Here is a 23,159-nt window from a genome sequence, read left to right as displayed (position 1 = left end):
ACTGGAATTATTCGTCGTAGCCGTGAAAATGAAAACCATTTTCCAGGCCATTTCATTACGTCATTCGAAAGGTCACATCTTAAGTAATCATACCAATCACCAGTATGACGGTATATTGCTAATATGGTGGACTTTTTTTCCCCTCTTCATGTAAAAAAGACGTCTTTCACAAATCTGAAAAACGTCAGAACTGTTATAAAACCCGTTCTATGGCAGTAACAATGCAAACCGCGTTATGAAATAAGGGGATTTTTTTAAATGTAAAACGATATATGATGCTCTGAAGAGAAGTCAGACGTGACGTAGCGGCCTTCCAGAGCCTCGTGAAGTCTGGGTGGCTCGAGAGCACCGGAAGCGTCCTGTCCCCACATTGTGGACTAGCTGAAGCCCCGCCCACCGCTGGGAGAAAAGACAGGGCAGCGTTGTCAGATGTCTCATAGACGCCGGTTTGTTAAAATGGACAGGGAAGTGTTTCGTGTTTATTTACAGGTAGAGGCCAGTGAGGGGGCGCGTAGCCTAATCCCATACCTCTCGAGAGTGATCGGTCCAAATCCTCAAGAAGACCCTTCTCGAAACAGTCCACGGGACCCCCAGTAACAGCCGCAAGCCCAGTTCCCGCACCCAGAGATCCGCTTTCATAGAGCTGGCCCGACTGTTGAAGCCCACCCTTGTGATCAGGTTGCTCCTGTCCCGGTGAGACACATTGAAAGGTGAAATGTGAAACGGTCTGACGCAGAGGAGCGGAGTGTCTTCCGCTCCGAGCTGGGTCAGGGTTCCCGAGCTGTTGGTGGCGTCTGGGAGGAAGAGAGCGTTTAATCTGGAGGACAATTCCTCAATGCCATTACTCTGAAACAGCTCCTGATTACACGTCTCCCTGACGGGCTGTGTAGTGGGGCCTCTCCTTTGTGCAAAGCGCTTTGGGATCTTCTGTGATGAAAAGAGGTCGCCCGATACCAGAAATCGATACACCTGGTGGAAGCGGAAAGGATTTGGGATATCTGGGATTGTAAAGCGCGGAGTTATAAACCCAGCCGCCAACTCACAGTCTCAAATCCCTGCGCCCTCACCTTCCCACCCGGCATACAGCCCATAGTTTCACAATGAGACATCCGCTCACATCCTGGTTCGAGCAAAATTGTCCAGTGCTGAACCGGTAAAAACACAACGTTGTGGTAAAAATAGTTAAAAAAAACTATTACGGATTAAAATAACACATTATTAATTTTAGATAGATTTATTTGACCACAAGTTGCTTTCTCCACCAATTAGCATATAGACAGATAGACGTACAAGGACAGAGGGAGACGGGTAGAGAAGAGTATCTCGGGTATAAAGAGTCTGTCGCTACAGTTCACTGACTTCTCCCTTTCCTGGGTCTCTCAGCACAAGACTGGCGCCGAGAGAGCGAGGTGAAATCGAGACTCGGAGATGGTATTTTCCAGCACACAGAAAGTTATGAACACAAACGGCCCGGGCTCAAACAGACATGCCCCGAGGTAGCGTGGATTTAGTTAAGAGAGAATCAGGAGAAAAGAGCCGGTTTGGACGACCTGCCCGTGTTCCTGCTCGTCGTGTTGTGACGTTGGTAGGACTTTTTTGAGGTATCAATTCTGCTCTTTTTTTTTTCACCTGGTTCGATCATCACTCCTAGGTATTGACGTATTGTAAAACACTAGAGTTAATGTGCCGAACGGTGTGATGGCATTTTTCCAGGTATTGGAAGTTTAGATGGCGGGGGAAACTCACAAAACGAGCGATGGGATTTTGAGGCGAAAAATCAGAAGAGGCTTCTCGACCCATCTAGCCCGTTCGTTAAAACAGACGTCACCAAGGGGGCACCGGATTCGAACCAGGACCTCTTGAGCTGCAGTCAAATGCTCTACTACTGAACTATACCCGTTCTCCGACGGGCGAATCCTCCTGTCGGTCTTACCAGGTCGCGTACTCGACCTCCCCTCCCAGTTGAAACACGACGCTTTGAAATCGAAATGTATTTTTTGTCTGTGTTTACGCATGAAGTGAGTTATTTAGAGCCAGGTAGGAATGGCGAACGGCCTCAAACCAGTATTAACCGCTTACAATTAAAAGGTGGCTGCAGTACCTGCGCCGTATTTAATTTGAATGGAAAATACACGAGACGTCTGTTTCACACAGTACGGCGAATCAACGGCACCATAAAAATGGAGTTGATCAAAGATCGGTTTTGTTCGCTGCGCAAAGTAACGCCCCCTAGCGAAACGGACCCCACGCAGACGGGCTCGGACCGCACGAGCTGGCTCTCGCGCGTGGTGTTGTGCCACGCGGCGAGGGCGAGGACACGCGCGGGCGCTTCGACATCCCGGTGGTGAAGGAAACCAGCGGTATAATTCGGGTGACCTTTTGCCTTCTGTGTACCCGAGCACGACGAGATTCAACAGTCAATAAGGCCTTTAGCATCTAAGCCAATGCTAGAATTTCACACCTGCGTCCTCCTCGCCCCTCCTCCGGCCTGGTGGCACGGAGTTATTCGCCAGGGTGCGACACGTGATGTTCCCAGTCAATGCCCAGTTGAGTCGTATTCAATTCAACTAAACTGGAATATGCGCACACTCGGCAAAACGTTCCAGGAGAATTAGTGATATCGGCGTGGAATGTGTGCGTGTCTGTGCCTTCGTTTATTACGATATGGATGACAAGAAGCCCGTTTTTTGCGAGTGAAAGCTGGAGTTAGTCTTAAACAACACACAGGTGTCGAAGAGACTATGTTTTACAATTAAATCACTTGATATGTAGATGAGAGAAAAATCTTACGTCCCCAAGAGGCGGGGGGGGAGGGGGGGGTAATTTGAGCGGAGCATGCGCACTTCGAAGAGAGCTACAGATTAAGGGGACACAGAGCAGGAACCTGATTGGTTCCGTGTTCAGCCAATCAGAGCTTCTCGGGCGGAGAAGCCGAGGTCTAATCAGAATCCGGAATCTTGTACCTGTCTCAGAGGGACCGACAGGTTAGACGCTTTCCGGTAGTCTTCAGACGAAATACTTTTGGTTATTTTCAATACAGGAGTATTAAAAGAGTATATTTTGTTTAAAAAAAAACGGAGGGAGGTTAAGTAGAAAACAATTCCCGCATGAAGGCCAGCGGCGAGGTAGGTGAGCTTCACAGCCCTGTGGAGAGTTGTAAATATATTTCACACGGTGAAGTGCAATTACTAACACATGTTGTAAAACCGTGCTGGGATGTCCAGCACTGATTTGAAACCTGGGTGGCAGTGGCTTGTCGTCAACCTGGGCTGAACTTGAAACGCATTGTCGAATTTAAGAGCACTCTAAAAATCATCAGCGATTTCCAAACACGGCGTCTCTCCCTTTCAAGCCCTTTAGTTTTGGCACGAATATGACCGTGTAGGAAACATCTTATAAACAGGAATTCATTTTCTGAAATTCCAATGTAAACCTCAACTGATGTTAGGATTTTACTCAAGAAACTAAAAAGAGTGCCATATTTCAATGCTTTCAGTTGCATTTGGACAGTGAGTATTGGCTTAGGCCTGGCCATAAGTGGCTTTGCAGAAGATGGGACTGAAGTTTCCCCCCACACACACAAACAGTCTTCAGTTCCAGACCTGTAACCAGCTTTGGTTTTGGCAGTGGATTCCCATTAGCACTGATGCCCCTCTTGAAGGAATGTTGCTGCAATGAAACTGTTCTGAACTGGAATTAAACAGCCCAAAATGGAAAAGCAGTGAGGAGACCTGTGAGGAGATATTCCCCACCTGCCGTGTTTACGTCAGGCCCTTTGCTCCTAGTTCCAGAGTTACTTTCTTTCAGAGCAGCTGGAAGGATTTTAACATAACGGCTTAACTCTGACAATGGTGGTGTGGTGGCTCTGTGGTTCAGGATCTGCGCCTGTGGCTGGAAGGTTGTCAGTTCGTATCCCGCAGCCGGCAGAGGAATCCTACTCCGCTGGGCCCCTGAGCAAGGCCCTTAACCCCAACTGCTCCAGGGGCACTGTACAATGGCAGACCCTGCGCTCTGACCCCCAGCTTCTTCCCCTGTCTCTGTGAAAAGACACATTCCTAATGCAAGAAATTGTATATGGCCCATAAAGTGACCTGATCTATAAGGTTCTGAAAAGCAGTGAGGTTTTTTGGGGGAGACCAACCCTGATAACACAGGAAAACCTCTCTGGGATCTTCTGGAAAACAAACTCCAGGCCTGCAGTACTCGTAGCAGGAGGGACACTTAACAGAGACAGAGAGTTTGCAGTGCAGGCTTCTGGTCTGGTTCTGAAATTGAAAAACAATTGTGTGATTCTCAGGGGTACAGTTCTTGTTACGAGCTATGTCGAAATGCAGAGAACACATGATAACTGCAGGTGCTGTAAGTGCATGCACATTCCAAGTAGGTGTCCTTATTCTGCACACATGCTTTTGGGTTTTGTACTGGATGTGTTACTGCCCTGCTCACCTGCTGCTCATCGGGCCTGGAACAGATGTCCCTGCCGTGTGGGGTGTGTCTTATCTGCTTCTCCGTAACAGGGATACAGGAATAGGTGGGAAGGAGAAGGGGACAGTGCAAGAGATGCTCTTTCCCCGTGATTTGAGCCTGAAAGGTTGTGAATTCATGGCCTCGTGGAGAGGCAGTTGGGGCTGGGTGAGTCACCATGCTCGTGAATGTGGCACATCAGGACTCCCGCCGTGCGAAAGCTGCCCCTCTTGCCAATGGGAGAGGGGTGTTTGGTGCTGGTGAGACCGCGGAGCTGTGCTTCTGGGCCAGCAGGTGTGGAAAAGAAGCATTGGCCAGCCCTGCCTGCTGTCGGAAGAGTCATGGAACATGGGGAGAGTGACAGTGACAGTGGTGTCTCTGCTCCAGCGTGGGGAAGGTGACAGTGACAGTGGTGTCTCTGCTCCAGCGTGGGGAAGGTGACAGTGACAGTGGTGTCTCTGCTCCAGCGTGGGGAAGGTGACAGTGACAGTGGTGTCTCTGCTCCAGCGTGGGGAAGGTGAGAGTGACAGTGGTGTCTCTGCTCCAGCGTGGGGAAGGTGACAGTGACAGTGGTGTCTCTGCTCCAGCGTGGGGAAGGTGAGAGTGACAGTGGTGTCTCTGCTCCAGCGTGGGGAAGGTGACAGTGGTGTCTCTGCTCCAGCGTGGGGAAGGTGACAGTGACAGTGGTGTCTCTGCTCCAGCGTGGGGAAGGTGACAGTGACAGTGGTGTCTCTGCTCTGGCGTGGGGAAGGTGACGGTGACAGTGGTGTCTCTGCTCCAGCGTGGGGAAGGTGACAGTGACAGTGGTGTCTCTGCTCCGGCGTGGGGAAGGTGACAGTGACAGTGGTGTCTCTGCTCCAGCGTGGGGAAGGTGACAGTGGTGTCTCTGCTCCAGTGTGGGGAAGGTGACAGTGACAGTGGTGTCTCTGCTCCAGCGTGGGGAAGGTGACAGTGGTGTCTCTGCTCCGGCGTGGGGAAGGTGACAGTGGTGTCTCTGCTCCAGCGTGGGGAAGGTGACAGTGACAGTGGTGTCTCTGCTCCAGCGTGGGGAAGGTGACAGTGGTGTCTCTGCTCCAGCGTGGGGAAGGTGACAGTGACAGTGGTGTCTCTGCTCCAGCGTGGGGAAGGTGAGAGTGACAGTGTTGTCTCTGCTCCAGCGTGGGGAAGGTGACAGTGACAGTGGTGTCTCTGCTCCAGCGTGGGGAAGGTGACAGTGACAGTGGTGTCTCTGCTCCAGCGTGGGGAAGGTGACAGTGGTGTCTCTGCTCCAGGGTGGGGAAGGTGACAGTGACAGTGGTGTCTCTGCTCCGGCGTGGGGAGAGTGACAGTGACAGTGGTGTCTCTGCTCCAGCGTGGGGAAGGTGACAGTGACAGTGGTGTCTCTGCTCCAGCGTGGGGAAGGTGAGAGTGACAGTGGTGTCTCTGCTCCAGCGTGGGGAAGGTGACAGTGACAGTGGTGTCTCTGCTCCAGCGTGGGGAAGGTGAGAGTGACAGTGGTGTCTCTGCTCCAGCGTGGGGAAGGTGACAGTGGTGTCTCTGCTCCAGCGTGGGGAAGGTGACAGTGACAGTGGTGTCTCTGCTCCAGCGTGGGGAAGGTGAGAGTGACAGTGGTGTCTCTGCTCCAGCGTGGGGAAGGTGACAGTGACAGTGGTGTCTCTGCTCCAGCGTGGGGAAGGTGACAGTGACAGTGACAGTGGTGTCTCTGCTCCGGCGTGGGGAAGGTGACAGTGGTGTCTCTGCTCCAGCGTGGGGAAGGTGACAGTGACAGTGGTGTCTCTGCTCCAGCGTGGGGAAGGTGACAGTGGTGTCTCTGCTCCAGCGTGGGGAAGGTGACAGTGACAGTGGTGTCTCTGCTCCAGCGTGGGGAAGGTGAGAGTGACAGTGGTGTCTCTGCTCCAGCGTGGGGAAGGTGACAGTGACAGTGGTGTCTCTGCTCCAGCGTGGGGAAGGTGACAGTGACAGTGACAGTGGTGTCTCTGCTCCGGCGTGGGGAAGGTGACAGTGGTGTCTCTGCTCCAGCGTGGGATGGTGCACAAGTGAGATTGTAGGAAGAAACACAGTGAAGCCCAGGAGTGAGTGAACAGGAAACCATAGTTTGTGGACCCTGTACTTTACATATTTTCTCTGGGATCTCTCTGGGAGATAGTTTAAGTGTGATTTACAGCTCTAAGTCAAAGGGCAACTGCCCCCAGCCCTGGTCCCAGAGAGGCCAGTCCTGCAGGTTTTATGATCCTCTTCAATTAGGGTCTATAAATCACCTTAATCTGCACAAATTGAGACAATAATAGGTGCAGTTAAGTAACTAAGAGCTTGTTCGGAATGAGAGCCAGAGATCCCTGCTGTTCTGGAGGAGCAGGGCAGGACGCTCCTGACTAGTGCTCAGGGCCGGACTGCTTTAGGGATTGTCCTGTTAGACCCAGAGGAGAACATTCCCACAGAAAGGGTGAAGGTACTATTTCAACAGGGTGTTTAATAAATTGCATTGAAACAAAACGCAGTTCCACAGGGTTATGGGAGAGACTGTTTCCCACTTTATTCTGCAGCTGATAACTCTCTCGAGGGGCAGGACGCCAAGTGCTGAACTTTCACTGCCGGTGGAACAGGCAAATTCAGGAGCCTCCAGCCAGGCCCTGTGTCTGAGCCGGGAGCTGGGTTTTGAGTGAAGAGGCCTGGGTGGCTCCAGTCCTGATGTTTTAGAGGGATGCCAGTCCAGGCTCTTGGAAGAGTAAGAGATTCCGAAGGGTCACAGTTTATAAGGGCTTGGGGTCAGTTTTGGCCAGGTCGGGACCTTAATGCAGTTGACTCTACTGTGTGATCAGAGCTGCCACAAGCAGATTGAAATGAAAGCAAGGCTAGAGATAACACGTTGCAAACAGATCTCTGTCTCCCAGTTTGACTATTGTTTCTATTTTGTGGAGGTAATCAGCTGATCCTGCTCTCTTTACTAATTAGTTTCAACTACTTTATAGAAAAAAGCTCATGTTGGGGTATTTAATCATTTTCCCCTTGTAAAACACTTAGTTTAAGCACGTCCGCTATGTGGAATTAAACAAACAATAGAAAAGATTGTTTATCAAGGTATTACACTTTCGCAGATGCTCAGAAAGATGGAATCAAGACAGACAGTAAGAGCAATTATTCCTGAACAGGTTATATAGGGGGATGCAACCCCAGCCTGTTCTGCAGCACTTACCAGGGTGGAAACACTGGAGTCATGGTTGGGGCTCAAAATACAGGGTCTCAGGTTCGAATCCTGGGTTGGGACACTGCTGTCGTGTCCTTTAGCAAGGACCCTCACTCCCGGGGCTCCAGTAAATTAGTATAGATGGGTCCCCAAGGGTCAGCATTGTCCCCTGCTTCTTTTCTATTAAGAATAACAGAGTGGCATCATTACCTGCCCTGTATCTAGATCTCACAGGGTGACGACCAGCTCCTGGTGCGCTGTCAGTTGAACTCAATACTTTATTGCCACATCAACAAAGTTGGCTCCAGTGCAGCACAGATGAAAAAAAACAGCAACATATTACAAACGTATATTAACCTGACACATACACAGTACATATTATTCAATCAGCGCAATCATGTGCTTTAAGACACACCCCCTTAAGATCAGCCCCACTTTAACTCCTCTGTTTCCCTGGCATTACTCTGCTCTGTGGTGAACCTGCATTTGGTAGAAGGCTACCTTTAAATGACATCTCGTCTCCAAATGTGCATCTTGGGTGCCAGCAGATCGGCGCGGGCTGACTAAAGAGCATTAGAAAATCATCCTGTTTCTCTCATACCGCTGCTCGTGAATGCAGGAACCACCGGGTGAATGAATGAAATGAAGCACCGAGACTCCGGTGTCTGAAATTTTTCCGATGGAACTCGGTGCCTGCAGGGCAGCGGTCTGGCCAGAGCTGTGCGGCTGCAGAACCGAAACGGCAGCGCGGGCCCGAAGCCGGTCCAGAGCAGGCGGTGCTGACCCAGCAGGAGAGCGATACCGCGCGGCCCCCGTCTCTCCAGCCAGCGTTTCACAAAATGCCCAGGCGTGTCTGCTGATCGCCACTGTGGCTGGGACTCGCAGTTGGGAGACCTTTTCAGTTCCTTAAGCACCTTATTAATAATTTAAGTCGTGGTAATGGTAGTGGTGTCGGTAGTAGCGTGTAGGCTAAACGTCCGCTCTTCCTGCACGGCCTTATTACGCTTCTCGCCAGTAGGGGTCGCTGTGGCGATCAAACCCCGGCGAGCGGCCCAGTGAAACTACAGCGACACCGGGGGCGGCGCCAGTCTTGGTCCCTTCCCGGTAGGTTGGCTGACGTGGAATAGACATAAAAACATGTTTTTAACAACATCCGCTTATCCACTTGAGTAAGTTATCTGTCTCATAATCACAAAGGACGAATGTAAGTGTATACCGCACGCAAACAGCTCCGGTATTTACACGTATTACACTCAAAAAAAACTACAACAACACAAGCGTTGCGTGTAATATTCTAGCCAAGGTGCGATTAAAAACTCATTTTGTGTGCCAAATATTTGTGCTGGATTTTGTTTACGTTCAGGGCGCTGCAGTCGATCATCTGGAAGATGACTTTCATTATTAGAGATTCTAGACTGCGGGAGTTTGTAGTATCTGTGGTTTCTTCCTCAGCGTGGAAATATTGGCCTAAAGTTAACCATCTGTTTGTCTGTCGCTCTCTTCTGTATCTTCCCGATTTCCTATTAGCGTGGTAATGTAAAGGTGTTCAATGTCTGTATCGGATATTCGCTGTGTCGCTGTCTATGAGACTGAATGAAAAGGCGATCCCTTGTACAGCCTTGGCCAACTGGGATACAACGCCCTTTCACGATCACGCTGTAGAAATTGCGACCTCCTGTCATGTGACGCGGTATGAGATTATCGTGAGCATTAGGAGCAGAGAAGCGCGTTCTGGGGGTCCGCGTGTATGTGAAGCAGTCTTACTGTACTGTACAGACTGGAGGTGAAGCAGTCTTACTGTACTGTACAGACTGGAGGTGAAGCAGATTTACTGTACAGTACAGACTGGAGGTGAAGCAGTCTTACTGTACAGACTGGAGGTGAAGCAGTCTTACTGTACTGTACAGGACTGCAGGTGAAGCAGTCGTATTGTACAGTACAGACTGCAGGTGAAGCAGATTTACTGTACAGACTGCAGGTGAAGCAGTGTACTTTTGTGGTAATTTAGGCCAATCACTCTTTGTGCTCCACAGCTGTTAAACAGTCAGGCCTTTTTGCCTTCTCTGCTGCTCCTCCTTTATTATTATTATTATTATTATTATTATTATTATTATTTATTATTATTATTGTTGTTGTTGTTGTTGTTAAAGACAGAGGTCCTGCATCTGGAAAACATTTCCATTTCAGTACAGGTCTTATTCCTCCCCTTTGTGCCCGCTGCTTGTGAAACCATCCCATGTAGTGTGTGAACAGGCCAGCACAGCGCCCTCTCCTGGTGGGGCAAGTAACCGCACTCCGAGGGCAATTAACAGGGAACCAGGTCGGTCAACAGTCCCGGAAACATGAGTTTATAGTGCAGCACGCTCTCAGGCGGGGAAGGGTGTTTCGGGAAAGTTCTTTAAGCGCCCTGTCAAACAAGTGCGATCATTCCTTTGAGTGAAGTGTCCAGAAAAGCGCTATATAAGTGCAAGCAATTATTATTATTATTATTATAATTATTATTATTTTTATTCCATTGTGTCACCTCCCCAGCTTTCATCTTCACTTCTGTGTGTGTTTGTGTCAGCAAAGCATCGTTTTAATATCATTTTATTTACTCTTTCCCAGAAACCTTTCACGTCACACTAGCAGCAAAGTAAACTTCCCGTGCTTTTATTTTATAGGAATGTAGCTAGAACTCATCTGTGTGCATCATATTCATTTTTATTAGTGTGTACTTGCATTTGTTTTGGGGGGACGAGGCTGCTGGGAGAGAAAATCTTAGCGTTCCAGGAGTTTTACAACAGGACGTCAGTACGACTTTGGGGATTTGGTAGAATTTATTTGCACCTGATTTATATTTCGTATCAAAACGCAAAAAGTACCAAGGCAAAATCCCGGATACCCCCCGAACTACAGGATCTTGTCGGGGTTTCCTCTGGACGAATGTTCCTGTTACTGACCGAGCCCGTCTTTGCTACTGTATCGCTCGCTCATTCACAATCGCTGAGGTCATGTAAACTTGAAGTAATCGTTTTTAAAGGTGCTATTGCGCAAATTTTTTAAAAAAAACTCTTGATTTTTGGGCACACAATATTCGTTTGCAGACTATCAGGCGGCACGTTTTATGTCTAGAGTCTAGATGGGACTTAAAGGAATTAAAAGGTCAACTTTAAAGTTAATGATGCGAAGATTTCAAATCTCCCTTTTGTTGTCATTTCAAAATGACTCTGTTATTCCTGTAAAATGCGTGTAAAGCTATGTTCAGACGAAGACCTTGCGCTCTTTGATGGGGGGAAAATACTTCAGCCAACATCTGACAGACTCCACTTCACGAAACTGTGCAGTATGGCAGCTGTCGCTGGAAACTCCCCAGTTGTGTTTTGTTTTCTGCGGAATGGCGTGTGCATGTCTGGTTTGTTCTGGGCATAGCTAAGGGGTGTGCGAGAGGAGAGAGGTAAGATGTTGATACGGAGACCGATAAGCTCCTGTTGTCAGATGTGCACAACTGTGGAGCCAGAGAAGACGGTTCGTACAAATGAAATATTCCTGCACGCTAAAAGGAATATTGACCTCGTTATATAAATACATCAAAGGAACAAGTAATAGGTTTATTCCATGCTGAAAAAAAGAAGAAAGAGAACACAACGTTTCGGCCGTGGAGCCTTCTTCAGGTGTCTTCAGGTTTGACACCTGAAGAAGGCTCCACGGCCGAAACGTTGTGTTCTCTTTCTTCTTTTTTTCAGCATGGAATAAACCTATTACTTGTTCCTTTGCAGCCTACGCATGCTGACGCAGCTACCCACCTGAACATATAAATACATCTGCCGGCGGAAAGACTGGTGTACTTCGAGATCCCGTGATAAGGAAGCTTATAAGGTTAACGACCTCCCCGCGCATTTGGGCACTTCTAGACGTTCTGTTCGCTGCTTGTCTGCAGAGTCAAGTGTCTTGATGGCCAGGTTAGAAAAAAAAATCAGTTTAGATGAGATTTCGCAGCGACACCCGCCTCTCGGGACGTTCTCGACCTGCGCCTAGATGAAGAGAGAAATATCACTGTAAGAACTCCAAGTCACCTGCCCTGTATCTGCCGATTTCTGAGCCCCTCATTTTACAAGGGGAAAAATGTGCCCACGTTACAGAAAATCTCTGTTGCTGTTTCCTTGTTTTTGTAGTTGCTGACATAGAGGGCGTTTAGTGTACCGAAGAAAACATTCGCGCCAGGGATTGTGTGCGTTTTCAAAGGTAGTTAAAGGCTGTCAGTTTTAAATTCAGATAATATATTATAAACGCATCAAGCGTCTCTTGGATGAAGTCGAATTGAAGCGAGTCCGTGCGCCTTGTCTTTCTCTCGGCTGTCCAGAAGCGGTGGCGCTCTGCGTCCTGTTAATGGTCAGTAAGTTTGACTGGTTCAACAAGTCGGGGGGCCCCATATTGAACAAACGGGCGACGCGATAGGCATCGTTTAACCTGTTTGAAATGCACACAAATCAGATAACCTGTAGACAATTGGAACACGGATTGTGACCTTTATCTTAAAAAAAAAAATTGTTTGCAGTGGAGGAAAAGCCAGAGCTGTAACAAGCGGCCAAGGAGGCGAGACATAGCCCGACCAGCGAAGAAAAGATTATCCACAACCGAGCAGAAACTTTCCGAATGTAAACGTAAAACTAGGACTAAAACTGGCTTTGCGCATGGACGTCTTTAAGACAAAATCCTAGCATGGACCCTACCACAAAAACGTGGTATTAGCCGAGCAGTGTTCAACACGGTGCTCAAAGCCTTACCAGACAGACCTTTTGCGTCCCGCCTAACTGGTTACGGCGTCTGTCGCCCTGCTAAGCTCTGAGCACTTTCGTGGATGCACGGTCCAGTGGCTCGGGTTTTCCGTGTGAAAAATGTGTTCTGGGACCGGTCAGGGCCGCGAAAATATGAGCTACTCCGCCTCCTGATCCCTCGGCCCTTAGTGCCATCTTGTTCCCTGGATGCGAGGCCAGTAGTAAATATCCTGACAAGTAACAAATTACTGTGGGCGTCATATTGTTAGCCTCTCTTGTCCTCCTTTTACAAACAAGTAAATAAATGCGACATACTTATGTCTCCCTTTTCAGAAGGCGTTTTTTTTTATTAAGATGAAGGCTCTCGTTCCCCTTGTAGCGACATATATTAATTAGACGTTTCCGTTTTCTCAAATGCCCCCAAATCGGCCGTAAGTGTTCTGCAGAGGTATTGAATGAGACGAGAAAAATAAATCGTCTTAGATAACCTGAATGGGCACAAGGCCGAAGTGTTTTTTTTTTATTTATTCGCCAACAACCTTTCAAGGCTCTTTTGAAATCCCTGTCCGTGTTGTTATTCATGTTATCGTTAAGAAATCTTATCTTGACATAACTTTACGAAACGGAACTAAAACATTTTTTTTTCGTTTTTCATTTTAAAGCCGGAAAAAAAAAGAGCCTGGAGCAAAAGTTCGGTTCATATACAGACCTCGCACAAAATAAAAGTAGCTTGTTCTCAGGACAAAGTCTCCGAATTTCCCTGCTGGTGTGCCAGAAGGCGAGCTGTCGGTCTAACCTCGTTTCTGTAATAGATCAGCTTATTGATTAAATTAAAGGAGTCCGTTCTAGACTTGGGACGGGTTTGGACACGGCGGCTTCACTTGCAATTCGGGTGTTAAACGGATTTCCAACGAAAACAGATATTGGATTGTGCAGAAGAGGCCACCGGCATGCCAGTGGGGGGAAAAATGAAAGCACTTTTAATAAGTTTGAATTGGTAAACTAATGAACTCGAGTTTGGTTTAGTTATTCCCTGCCTCTCAAAGCACAACAAGTCGGCCTCGCTACCTGGCTAGGCGCCTCCTGGGACACAAGTTCGGATCTTTTTGTCGGGAAGGAAGAGCGTCTTTTGAAATTTACCCGGGATATTTAGCTTTTTTTAAAAAAAAGAGGGAGAGGGGAGAGAAATAAGACTACGGAATAAATTCTGAGGAGTTTTTTCTTCTTCTCCTGCGTTCTTTCTTTCTGCCTCAGTCAGAGAGCCCTTTGAAGAAAGGCTTGACGTCTGCGCGTTGTTATCAGATTGATGGGTTGGGTTTGATTGAAGTGTCTTTGTCATGCAAATGTCAGGCGCGTGATGGATCACCGCGCGGAGCTGACAAACCTCGCGAGGCGGCTGGCCATTGGCGCGGCCCGGGCTCACGTGACCCGCCGGCGAGGTGATATGTGTTTTGGGAAGCCGCAGCCCGAGCATGGAGGGAACTTTTTACGGGTTTGACATAACTACCTAGAGAGGTTGCAGGGCAGCAGGGAATTCCCCCCTCCAAAAAAAAAAAACACACACTCAGCCAGCGCAGGTTGGGCCCTCCTCCATCACTGGCTCATGGACAGTACCAGAATGAACTCCTTCCTCGAGTACACGATTTGCAATCGCGGGATGAGCGCCTACTCGCCCAAGGCGGGGTACCCACACCTGGATCAGGGGATCGCGTCGCCTTTTCCTGCCAGCGCGGGCACACCAAGTGACAGCTTCCACGGGGATGCGCGGTTTTTCGTGGGAGGGGGCGCCCCCGCCGCCCCCGTGCAACATCAGCACCAGAACCCGAACTACTCGCACCCTTACCCAAACACGGGGCCCGCGGCGTACGGCTCCCAGGCGCCTAACCAGGAGTACGGGCACCAGTTCTTCATCGGCCCGGAGCAGGAGGGAGTCTACTTCCAGTCCTCGGGCTATTCGGCTCCCAATGTCGGGCCCAGCCTGGGCGCTCTGGCGGGCGGGTATTGCGGGACCCCGGGCGCGGTCCCCAGTACTCAGTACCAGCACCCCGCCTGTGCGGGTCCGGAGCTGCAGCAGGGGGGGTACTTGCAGAACTCCTACCCCGGCCTGTCCCCCACCCAGGGAGGGGAAAAGGAGCTGAGGTGCCCCGCAGAACAGACCCCTTCGGGGCAGACCTTCGAGTGGATGAAAGTGAAGAGAAACCCACCCAAAACAGGTCAGTAGACGGCTTTCCCCTCCAAGTCCGCCTGAGAAAAACAAGGCAGACGCCTTGTTCCAAAATACCCCGCTAGATATCTGTGTTCTTGTGTGTTTGGTGGGGGGGAGTCTTTAATGAAGCCTGGCCAAAACTCTGTTAGGCTTGTTCCTCTCCTCTAACGCCCCCGGTTTCTCGGGGTCGTGTCCGATCTGCCCCTGGCGTGCCTGGACGCGGTGGCGTTGTCGCCTGTCTCGCCGGCGCTGACCTGCTGTTCCGCACGCTAGGAGCTCCGCGCTGCGCGTTACCCTTAACTTGTCCCACAACACAGCTGGATGCACCGAGTGCGCAGGCCGGACAGTGTCTGGCTTTACATTCTTGCGCTGTTAATTCACTTTTACACGTTAAAACGCGAGGGGCCCGGGCTGTTACACGCGGTGAAGATGAGACTTCTTGAACTTCTCTGCCGTATCACGTATATGATGCGAGATGATCACGTTTGCCTCTTAACCACAGACAGAATGGCGAGGGGAGAAATTCGGACTGCTGAAACTGTTTTCGGTGGTTTTCTTCAAATGAACTGGTTTCCTGACGAAAATGCGAAGGGTATGTTAGATTAAGAGCTCCTTGGGCCCCCCTCCCCCCACAGGAAAATAAATGAAGTCCAAACCTTATCTCGTACAAGGAACCGATATGGATACTATACACCACTGAAACCAAAACAGACCCCCCCCACCCCACCCCCTCCAAATAAACAACTTTCAGCGATACGAATAAAGCGCGATTAGTAGCTTTTGAGCAGAAGCCTCCTCTTTTAATTTGGAAAGTCGTTTTCAAAAATAACAGGAACAAGTAATAGGTTTATTCCACGCTGAGAAGAGAGGAAAGAAAACAGAACGTTTCGGCTGTGGAGCTTTCTTCGGGTGTCGATATGCAACTGTATTTGAAATGACTTGAAATGTCGTTTTTAATCTGCACATCGCGCCTGTTTGTGTGCGACCACTGTGTTGTTGGATTAATATTCCTGTACTGCTGTATCCTCACAGCTAAAGTTGCCGAGTACGGAGCTGCCGGCCCGCAGAACACCATCCGCACCAACTTCACCACCAAGCAGCTGACGGAGCTGGAGAAGGAGTTCCACTTCAACAAGTACCTGACCCGCGCCCGGCGCGTGGAGATCGCCGCCACGCTGGAGCTGAACGAGACGCAGGTGAAGATCTGGTTCCAGAACCGCCGGATGAAGCAGAAGAAGCGGGAGAAGGAGGGCCTGGCCCCGGCCGCCGGCGCTGGCACCTCCCGGGAGCCCGGCGAGCACTCGGACAACTCGGTCTCCACCTCACCTGACGCTTCGCCGAGCTCGGCTGCCTCCTGATCTCTCCCCCCCAGTTCAGAGGATTGAGCACAAATGAAATATCGAGGGAAGACTTGAACATTCCGTTCGTGATATATATATTTAAGATGTGTTAAGAGACGTTTACAGACATTTCAATTGTAGTTTCCCTTTGAGGCGCAACAGTGAAGACTGTCTGCGCACAGAGCAGTATTTTTGGATGTTGAATTTCATCAGGAGCCCTGAAACCAACAAAGCAAAGAACACTAACAAGCGAGCAGCTCTTGCAATTGTACTGAAGCCGGTGAAGGCAATTTCTACAGTCCAGCCAAAGCCACAAAGTGTTGTTCTAGTCAAGTCGAAGGCACGCTTTTCGGAGCATTATGGTACCTCAGGGAATCGGTTCTAACACCCATGTATTTTGGGGTGCACTTTTACTCGTTCAGGGGTGACTGTCTCCTTGATCGTGACTGGGATTTCATTGTAAGGAAGCTGATCGGCAGGTTTTAGCGATCACACTCCTTACAGTGGGGAAAAAACTAACTAAGGCCTACGATAGCATGTTTACGCAAATGATAATACAGGGATCCACTTAGTTCTTTAAATATTTTTTTTGGGGGGTAAAAAATGTATTTTTTGTTTTTTGAAACGGGGTTTATGAGATTTTTCTTTTTTTTTCGTGATTGTCACATATGAAAGCGTCCAATCGACTATAAAAGCAAGTTAGAAGAAATTAATTAAATGTGAGGATGTCTTTGCACTATACGGGGTTTAACAGGGTATTTCTACACGGAGGTAACGAAAAATCGATTAGGGTCGGAGCTTGTAGAGGAAAGTAAATTTCGTTTACATTTAGGGCTTTGCTGAGGAAAGCTTTTTAATCTTTTGTTGTTTGTTTGTTTGTTTTTTTTAGTTTTTAACACGGGGGCACCGAGTCACTGTGAGATATGATCGCGGAATGCCGTTCTAACGCCTGCTTGAAAACTAGTCTGTCGACGAATATTGTAAGAAAATGAAAGGAAGAAAACGAGTTAACTTTAGGCCTCGACGCAGTAGACGCCACGGTTTCCGCCGTCGACTAAAGTTCGGTTTAAAATACGAATCGAGAAATTGAAACGGGACACTCACGTTCGTGCCAAATGATATTTATTTTATTTAATGAATGAGTGAGTTAGGCAAGACACCGTAGCCGCCGAAGACTGGAGAGAAAAGCTATAAACATGTTTTGTGTACCGTTTACATTAGATAAAGGCTGAAGCGGCGTGGAGCGATTATAATGTGCACACAGCGCATCTGCAGGGGGAACACACGTGTTGCCTTTGTGTTACATAAGCAGGCGTTTTTGGAGTTGCAGTCTGGTGTGAAGGCAAAATGGTTTTGGACTAAGATGTGTCTTATGGGGGGGAACAAACCGCTTTTGTGAACGAGCTGGCTGAGTTTTATCAGCTGGCTTCCGTGTGCAATCGTGTCCCCGGACTGATCCCGAAACGATGATCTTGTTGTCTCGTTGCTGTAACTGGGAACTACCTCAAATAAACAGCTCGCGTTTTGCTCAAGATTCACGCTTTTTTTCCTTGTTCGTGCAATGTTTATTTGAAGTAACAACTTTTTGCACCAGCTTGCCTTCCGTATTTCTAATATTTATTGGGTGAATAAATCATGGTGTTATTTACGTGCCTCGGGATGTTAGAGGGAAATGGTCTTTTTCGCATTAGAATAATTAAAATAGTTGTCATTGTCTAACTGGATATCTTATTCGCTTAATCGCAGAGATTCTATACAAATGGGTACCTGCTACAGCTAATTTATAAACTGGCAGTTTTTCAGCTTTGTCTGTGTGGTGTGAAAGAAGCTGGTCAGAGGCCCCGCTGCGATCTTCACCCGGGCTGTAATCAATAATGTGGGTCTATAGTCACCTCTGATCCTCGCAAAAAACAATATGCGCCAAATTATATCCTACACCACTGTTAATCCTCCGCCATTGATTTAATTAAACGAATAAAACGAACTTTACCCGCCATTTGCCAGCGTCGCCTAATGACGAATTTATTACACGCATCCCTAACAAATCCAAGGACAGCACAACCGTGTGGGCCCTGTGTGAACGTGTCGGCCGACGTGTGGAATGTTGCAGTGCGCTCGGGATGGCTCACTGTGACCTTTTTACCTCAGAACGCCCCTGGGATTTCTAAACACGTAAACAGGGCTCCGAGCAGGAGCATTCAGGCACCGGGTCTCGCTGAGGACGCCCGGCTAGCCCGGCGTTTGTATCCGGTGGCAGGGCGGCATTTATTCAATTCTCCTGTGAGCGTTTTCATTTTTATTTTTTGTGGTCCCTTTAAAATTAAAATTGATATCGACGCTCAAATTGATGAGGGGGGGGGGGGGGTGTAATATTTTGTCGTAAAGCCCACCACCCCGCCCTAAACCGCACACTGTTGTGTGACCTCCTCTCTCACTGTGATTCATTTTCAAAATGTGCTTTTCTGCTTTTCATTCGCTGCAAATGACATGGCCCCTACTTGAAATATGTACTTAATATTGAGAAAAAACAGGGACAATGGGCACCGAATTAAATTATGAAGAATCACAATTACACCCTTTCCAGTAAATTCACTTTATATAAAGTGTCAAGTGACCGAAATATGTAGACATGTAATACAAGTCAAAACAGCCCTTTATGTGGCCTATGCTAAGGAAGATATGATGTGTGTCTGAAGAAACAGAATTGACTCTGGATTCTCTCTTTTTTTTTTTCAGTCACAGACCTTTGTCAAAGTGTCTGTGACGTGCCGCCAGCACACAGCAGAATATTTTTTGCACAAAATATGATCAGGTGACACGTAGAAAACAGAACATCCCTGTTTCCGTCAATTTCCGTGAAAATGTTTTCTGATTAGTTCGGTTTTCTTAACGGGACGAAGACGAGACCGATGGGTTGCGACAAAATGAAACCAAATTGTGGGACTGTCGCTCAGTGACCAACTCATGCAACACGCATTGATGCATCAGTTCTAAAGTAATAATACATCCTAATATTACACAGTATATTGCTACATGCACACCTTAACACAGAACCTAATAAAATAGGCCACACCAAAAAAGTGGTGTGTGAATGAAAAATTTTAAAAACAACATACGTGTTCTATACAAAACCTACTTAAAAATGTGTGTGGTTTTTACGTACTGGGCGATTGCTGAAGTTAAAAGTGCGTTCGTTTCTGTCAACAGATATCTTACATGCTCGTTTGCACAGTAATAGTGCAGTGTCTAACAGTGGCCCACGAAAGAAAGCGATTGTTCTTCCTTCAGAAAACGGAGATTTTCGTTTTTTAAATTTCTTTTAGAAATTGGGGACTTGCTGGACTGGGGGAACAGATGACTTAAACCACCTACATTGTCACCTACATATTGTTTCCTCTAGCTTTGAATGATGCTGGTTCTGTTAGAGGAGGCCGGCGAGGTCGCAGTGTATATACGTGATCTCAGTTTAAATGGAAGGCATAACTTGTGTGACGTCTGCCTTACAGGGTTCTGTAGACCCGAAACAGGAAGTCGGGGACAGAAGCTACACTTCCACAAGTAACTTCCAAACTTCGTGTTGTGGTGTGGTCGTCGCTTCTACCGCGCCTGCTCCACATAAACATAATTCAACATGACATGAGAGGGGCTGGAGGCGGCTGCCGGGGTGCCTTGAGGGAGATTTTTGGGAAGGTGTCGTCCTTGTGACCATCTGTTAGGAGCAGTTGCTCTTCATTCCTGTGTTGCCGGCCGGGCGTTTGTCTTCACTCCGGGACGTCCTTTGATCTGGCCCGGCAGTGTCTCCGTGGCGGGTGAAGGCTCTTCGGTCCCTGCTTCTTCTTCCTGTCCTACAAAGAAGTCATGTCGCTTAGACCTCTTTGGCTACAGAGCGCAAGGGCTCTGCGCCTCGGCCAGCTTCTGCTCGGAGACTCTCAAAGCCCATTCGCGTCAGTTCTTATGCATATTTTTTCGGGGGTTTCCAAAAAGTGCTTCCTAAATTTGGAAATCGCTCTAGAGATAACGCTGGCGTAGATTTATCACAATACAGTTGCTTTTTATGCGATTATGCTTTTGGAATTTTATCTGAACATTCCCTGTAGGAAAAAAAAACCTGTCTAGTGATTTGAGTTGAAACAGAGAGACAGGAGTGGTGCCCCCAGACTTCTTGGCGATAGGCTGTGTATTTATTTGGATGTGTTGCAGTCTTCATCGACTCATCGACTCCAACCAGTAGTGTCTTTCAAGTTTACGATCGACACGGAAAAAGTCAAAGACGTTTCTTGATAACCAGTTTTATCTTAAGAGAGAATGTGGGTTTTCGGTCACTTCCTTGTGTCCAGGTTTGAATTTTGTTGTATTTCTAACCCAAACTAAAAGTGTGGATTTATTTCATTTAATTGTTGTGGTTTCCGTCTCAGACAGAAGATTCGCGGGTGTCTTTTAACCTCGTGGCTTAGTTGAAGCTCTTTCTGGTGTGACTTTCATGTCTCAGCTCATTTTTACACTAATAAATGTGTAGAAAAACAATCATTAATCCATTAATGCAAACAAAAAACAACTATTGCCAATGAATGATTTAGCAGTACAATTGTTTCTATTATTGTTGTCAATGTCTTTTATGCGCCTCTTGTATTATCGCTGGTAATTCGCGTGTTTATTTAACTGATTGAGTTCCTTTTGGGTTTCAAAAAAAAAAAACTTCTCAGCGCCTTTAGCCTCCTGAACTTGAGATGAATTATGGACGTAAAAAAGAGAAGCAGGAGAGCAGTTCACCCCCGAGGAATCTCCGTCTCCTGTCTCACCCGGCCCGCCCAGCTGCACGCCTCGGTCCGCGTTTGAACCCGGCTAACGCGTCGTTTGTTTAATGGTTATCAGGTACAACGAGGCCTGCTTCAATTTTCGTGCTCGCTAACGTTTTAATTCTCCTCTTCCCCACCTCCGCGCTCTTGCGTCTCTCAGACAGCCGCTGGGGGGGGTTGAGCGCGGCTCAGCAGCGGCTGGGCGAACTGGGGGGGTGTGTGTCGGCGGGGTATTGGGAGGGGGGGGATTTTGCCATTGAGGAAACGGGTTTGCCAAACTTTTCATGCTCTCTCTCGCGGCCTCGCCTCTACTTAAAAGTTTACACGGGCTTGACAGCTGGGTTTCAGCCCCTGTCCTCTGATGGACTGCTCCAATATTTACACAGCCCGATCGGTTTGCCCAGAGCTCGCCTCAAAGAGCCTCGCTCGGCCAGCGGTCCTTCCCTTAGGCCCAGGTTCACCGAAAGTTCAGCCTGAAATTAATTCACGAAAGACATGGGTCAAATTGTCAGGAGAAGCCGAGATGAGCTTCCATCTTGGGCAGGGGGGGTGGGTGGGGGGGTCATCCGCAGGTCTCGCTCTCTCAGGCTGGAGCTGGGGCATCGTCTGAGGCGCCTCTCTCTCTCTCCTCTGTATGTCTTGTTCATGTTTGTGCAATGCAGTAATCATGCCCACAACTGTATTTTCAAACGTTCCTAACAAACCGGAGGCCGCCGGAATGCCCAAAGGTCAAAGTTCAGCTCTTCCCTGAATAAATGAACAGGTAATGTCCGCTTATTGAACACCCACGATAGGTGCTGGGTTTCACCACGGACGCACAAGCACCGACTTCACCGCCTTCCCCGTCCTGTAAAACATTATTATCGTGTAATGAGATAGAATTAGCTTAATAGCTGGCCCGTAATAAAATAAATCATCACAATGGTAGTGTGCACTGCGAGTTCGCCAGTGATTCGTGTCAATGAAAGATGACTTCCAGGGAGCAGGTATAACATTAAAGAAAACACTCGGCCAGTGTCATTATTTCTTATCCTGAGAGCCCTCAACTCCGTCTGAATGTTGATGAATTCCTCGATTATAGATTTCTGTTTTGTTTTGTTTTGGTCTCTTTAGTTCAACCTACGCGACTCCTGATTAGTTCCTATTTCATTTAGGAGGCCTTTCCGTGCATAAACTTCGATTTGATTGTATTCATAAGGAGGTAAAACGGGTCCAAACAGCAAAAAAAAATCTATACATTTCAACCAGTCCTGGATTCATCAGGATTAATCGCGATCTCATACATATTTTTTAATAGAGATGAATTATGTGTAACGTATATACGAAACGTGTTGTTGTGCTGTGATTTTGTTTTTCTGTTGTGATGGACTGCAAGATCTTTCTTTTTTTGCCTTAAAAGTGTGCACACCCCTTAATTAATTGTAACCATATTAAATTCGCATTATTCTCGGACAGAAATGGTATTATTGGATCGAATAGCATTCTCTCATTTGTAACATTTCATTTTTTCGTTTTTATTATTGATAGTAGCAGTAGTAGTGTTGTGTGTGTTGTCAGTTTCTTGAGTGTCATTCATCTCACTGTCCCAACACCTGAAACTGTGCCAACTGGTCTCATGTCAACAATACGAATCATAATGTTAATGAATCAATCAAGAAATAAATTAAATAGTAGGAGTCATTTAGTTTATTACCTTGATATGTCTAATTCAATAAGTCGTTTACATTAATTGGCCTCCACTGGTTATACCAATTTCTACTTTCGCTATTGATAACGAAAAAGACACAGTTTATAGAAAGGTTAATCTAATTTAATCGTCATTGAAACAATGTCGCCATTTCGCATTATTCGTTACAAGTAAGAAAAGACAAAGAATGGAAAACGATCCATTCTTTTCAATAAAACGACAAAACAGGAAAAAATAACAATACGGTTTTCGTTGTTTTAGAGCTGACTGCCGTAACACCCGTACTGTATGACAGCGATCAAACAGAGGCTGGTTTTAAAGACGCTAAATTAACTGTCGTGACATCGCCTCTTGTTAAAAGGTCACCAGATCAGAATGAATCATCGTGAATGTAAAAATCGGGGGATACCTGCGGGTTTCAGAGTAATCAGCGTTTCCGACGTTTGATTATCGGGGCGTTAAGTAGGGGAGATATAGACACGCCCCCTGTCTTATCTGACCACGCCCAGTCTTACATAAACATGAGCGCAAGCAACGAGGCTACTTTGATTTCAATAAACTATCAAAATCATCCCGTCTTTCGCTTTTGTTCGATTCCCTAAGTGTAGATTTCATTTACAAATCATACCCTACAGTCACTGCGGCACGAAGAATGACACTTAATGCTAAAATCTCGCTTTATGTTTCTATTTGTTTTCCTGAACCGGCAGTATAAGTCCGGTGTT

At 47.6% G+C, this 23,159-nt stretch overlaps 1 protein-coding gene across 1 annotated transcript; it reads left to right on the top strand.

The window, feature by feature from the left end:
* The first annotated feature begins 7,792 nt into the window (after window positions 1–7,792).
* On the top strand, window positions 7,793–17,935 carry hoxb1a (homeobox B1a). Its single transcript, XM_088622814.1, has 2 exons — window positions 7,793–14,618; window positions 15,644–17,935. Exons 1-2 carry the CDS (start codon window positions 14,009–14,011, stop codon window positions 15,967–15,969), a joined length of 936 nt encoding a protein of 311 aa, XP_088478940.1. The 5' UTR covers window positions 7,793–14,008; the 3' UTR covers window positions 15,970–17,935.
* The last annotated feature ends 5,224 nt before the right edge of the window (window positions 17,936–23,159 follow it).

The sequence above is a fragment of the Lepisosteus platostomus genome, chromosome 28 (genome assembly GCF_059453375.1).
Source record: "Lepisosteus platostomus isolate fLepPlt1 chromosome 28, fLepPlt1.hap1, whole genome shotgun sequence".
Lineage (NCBI taxonomy): Eukaryota > Metazoa > Chordata > Actinopteri > Semionotiformes > Lepisosteidae > Lepisosteus > Lepisosteus platostomus.
Note: the sequence above shows the minus strand (reverse complement) of the source record. Positions and strands in the feature narration are given on the sequence as shown.

Bases quoted from the DNA above. Each gene is read 5' to 3' on its own strand.
- hoxb1a (XM_088622814.1), top strand. From the start codon at position 14,009: ATGGACAGTACCAGAATGAACTCCTTCCTCGAGTACACGATTTGCAAT. The intron at 14,619-15,643 runs GTCAGTAGACGG...GTATCCTCACAG, and splicing joins GAGAAACCCACCCAAAACAG to CTAAAGTTGCCGAGTACGGA.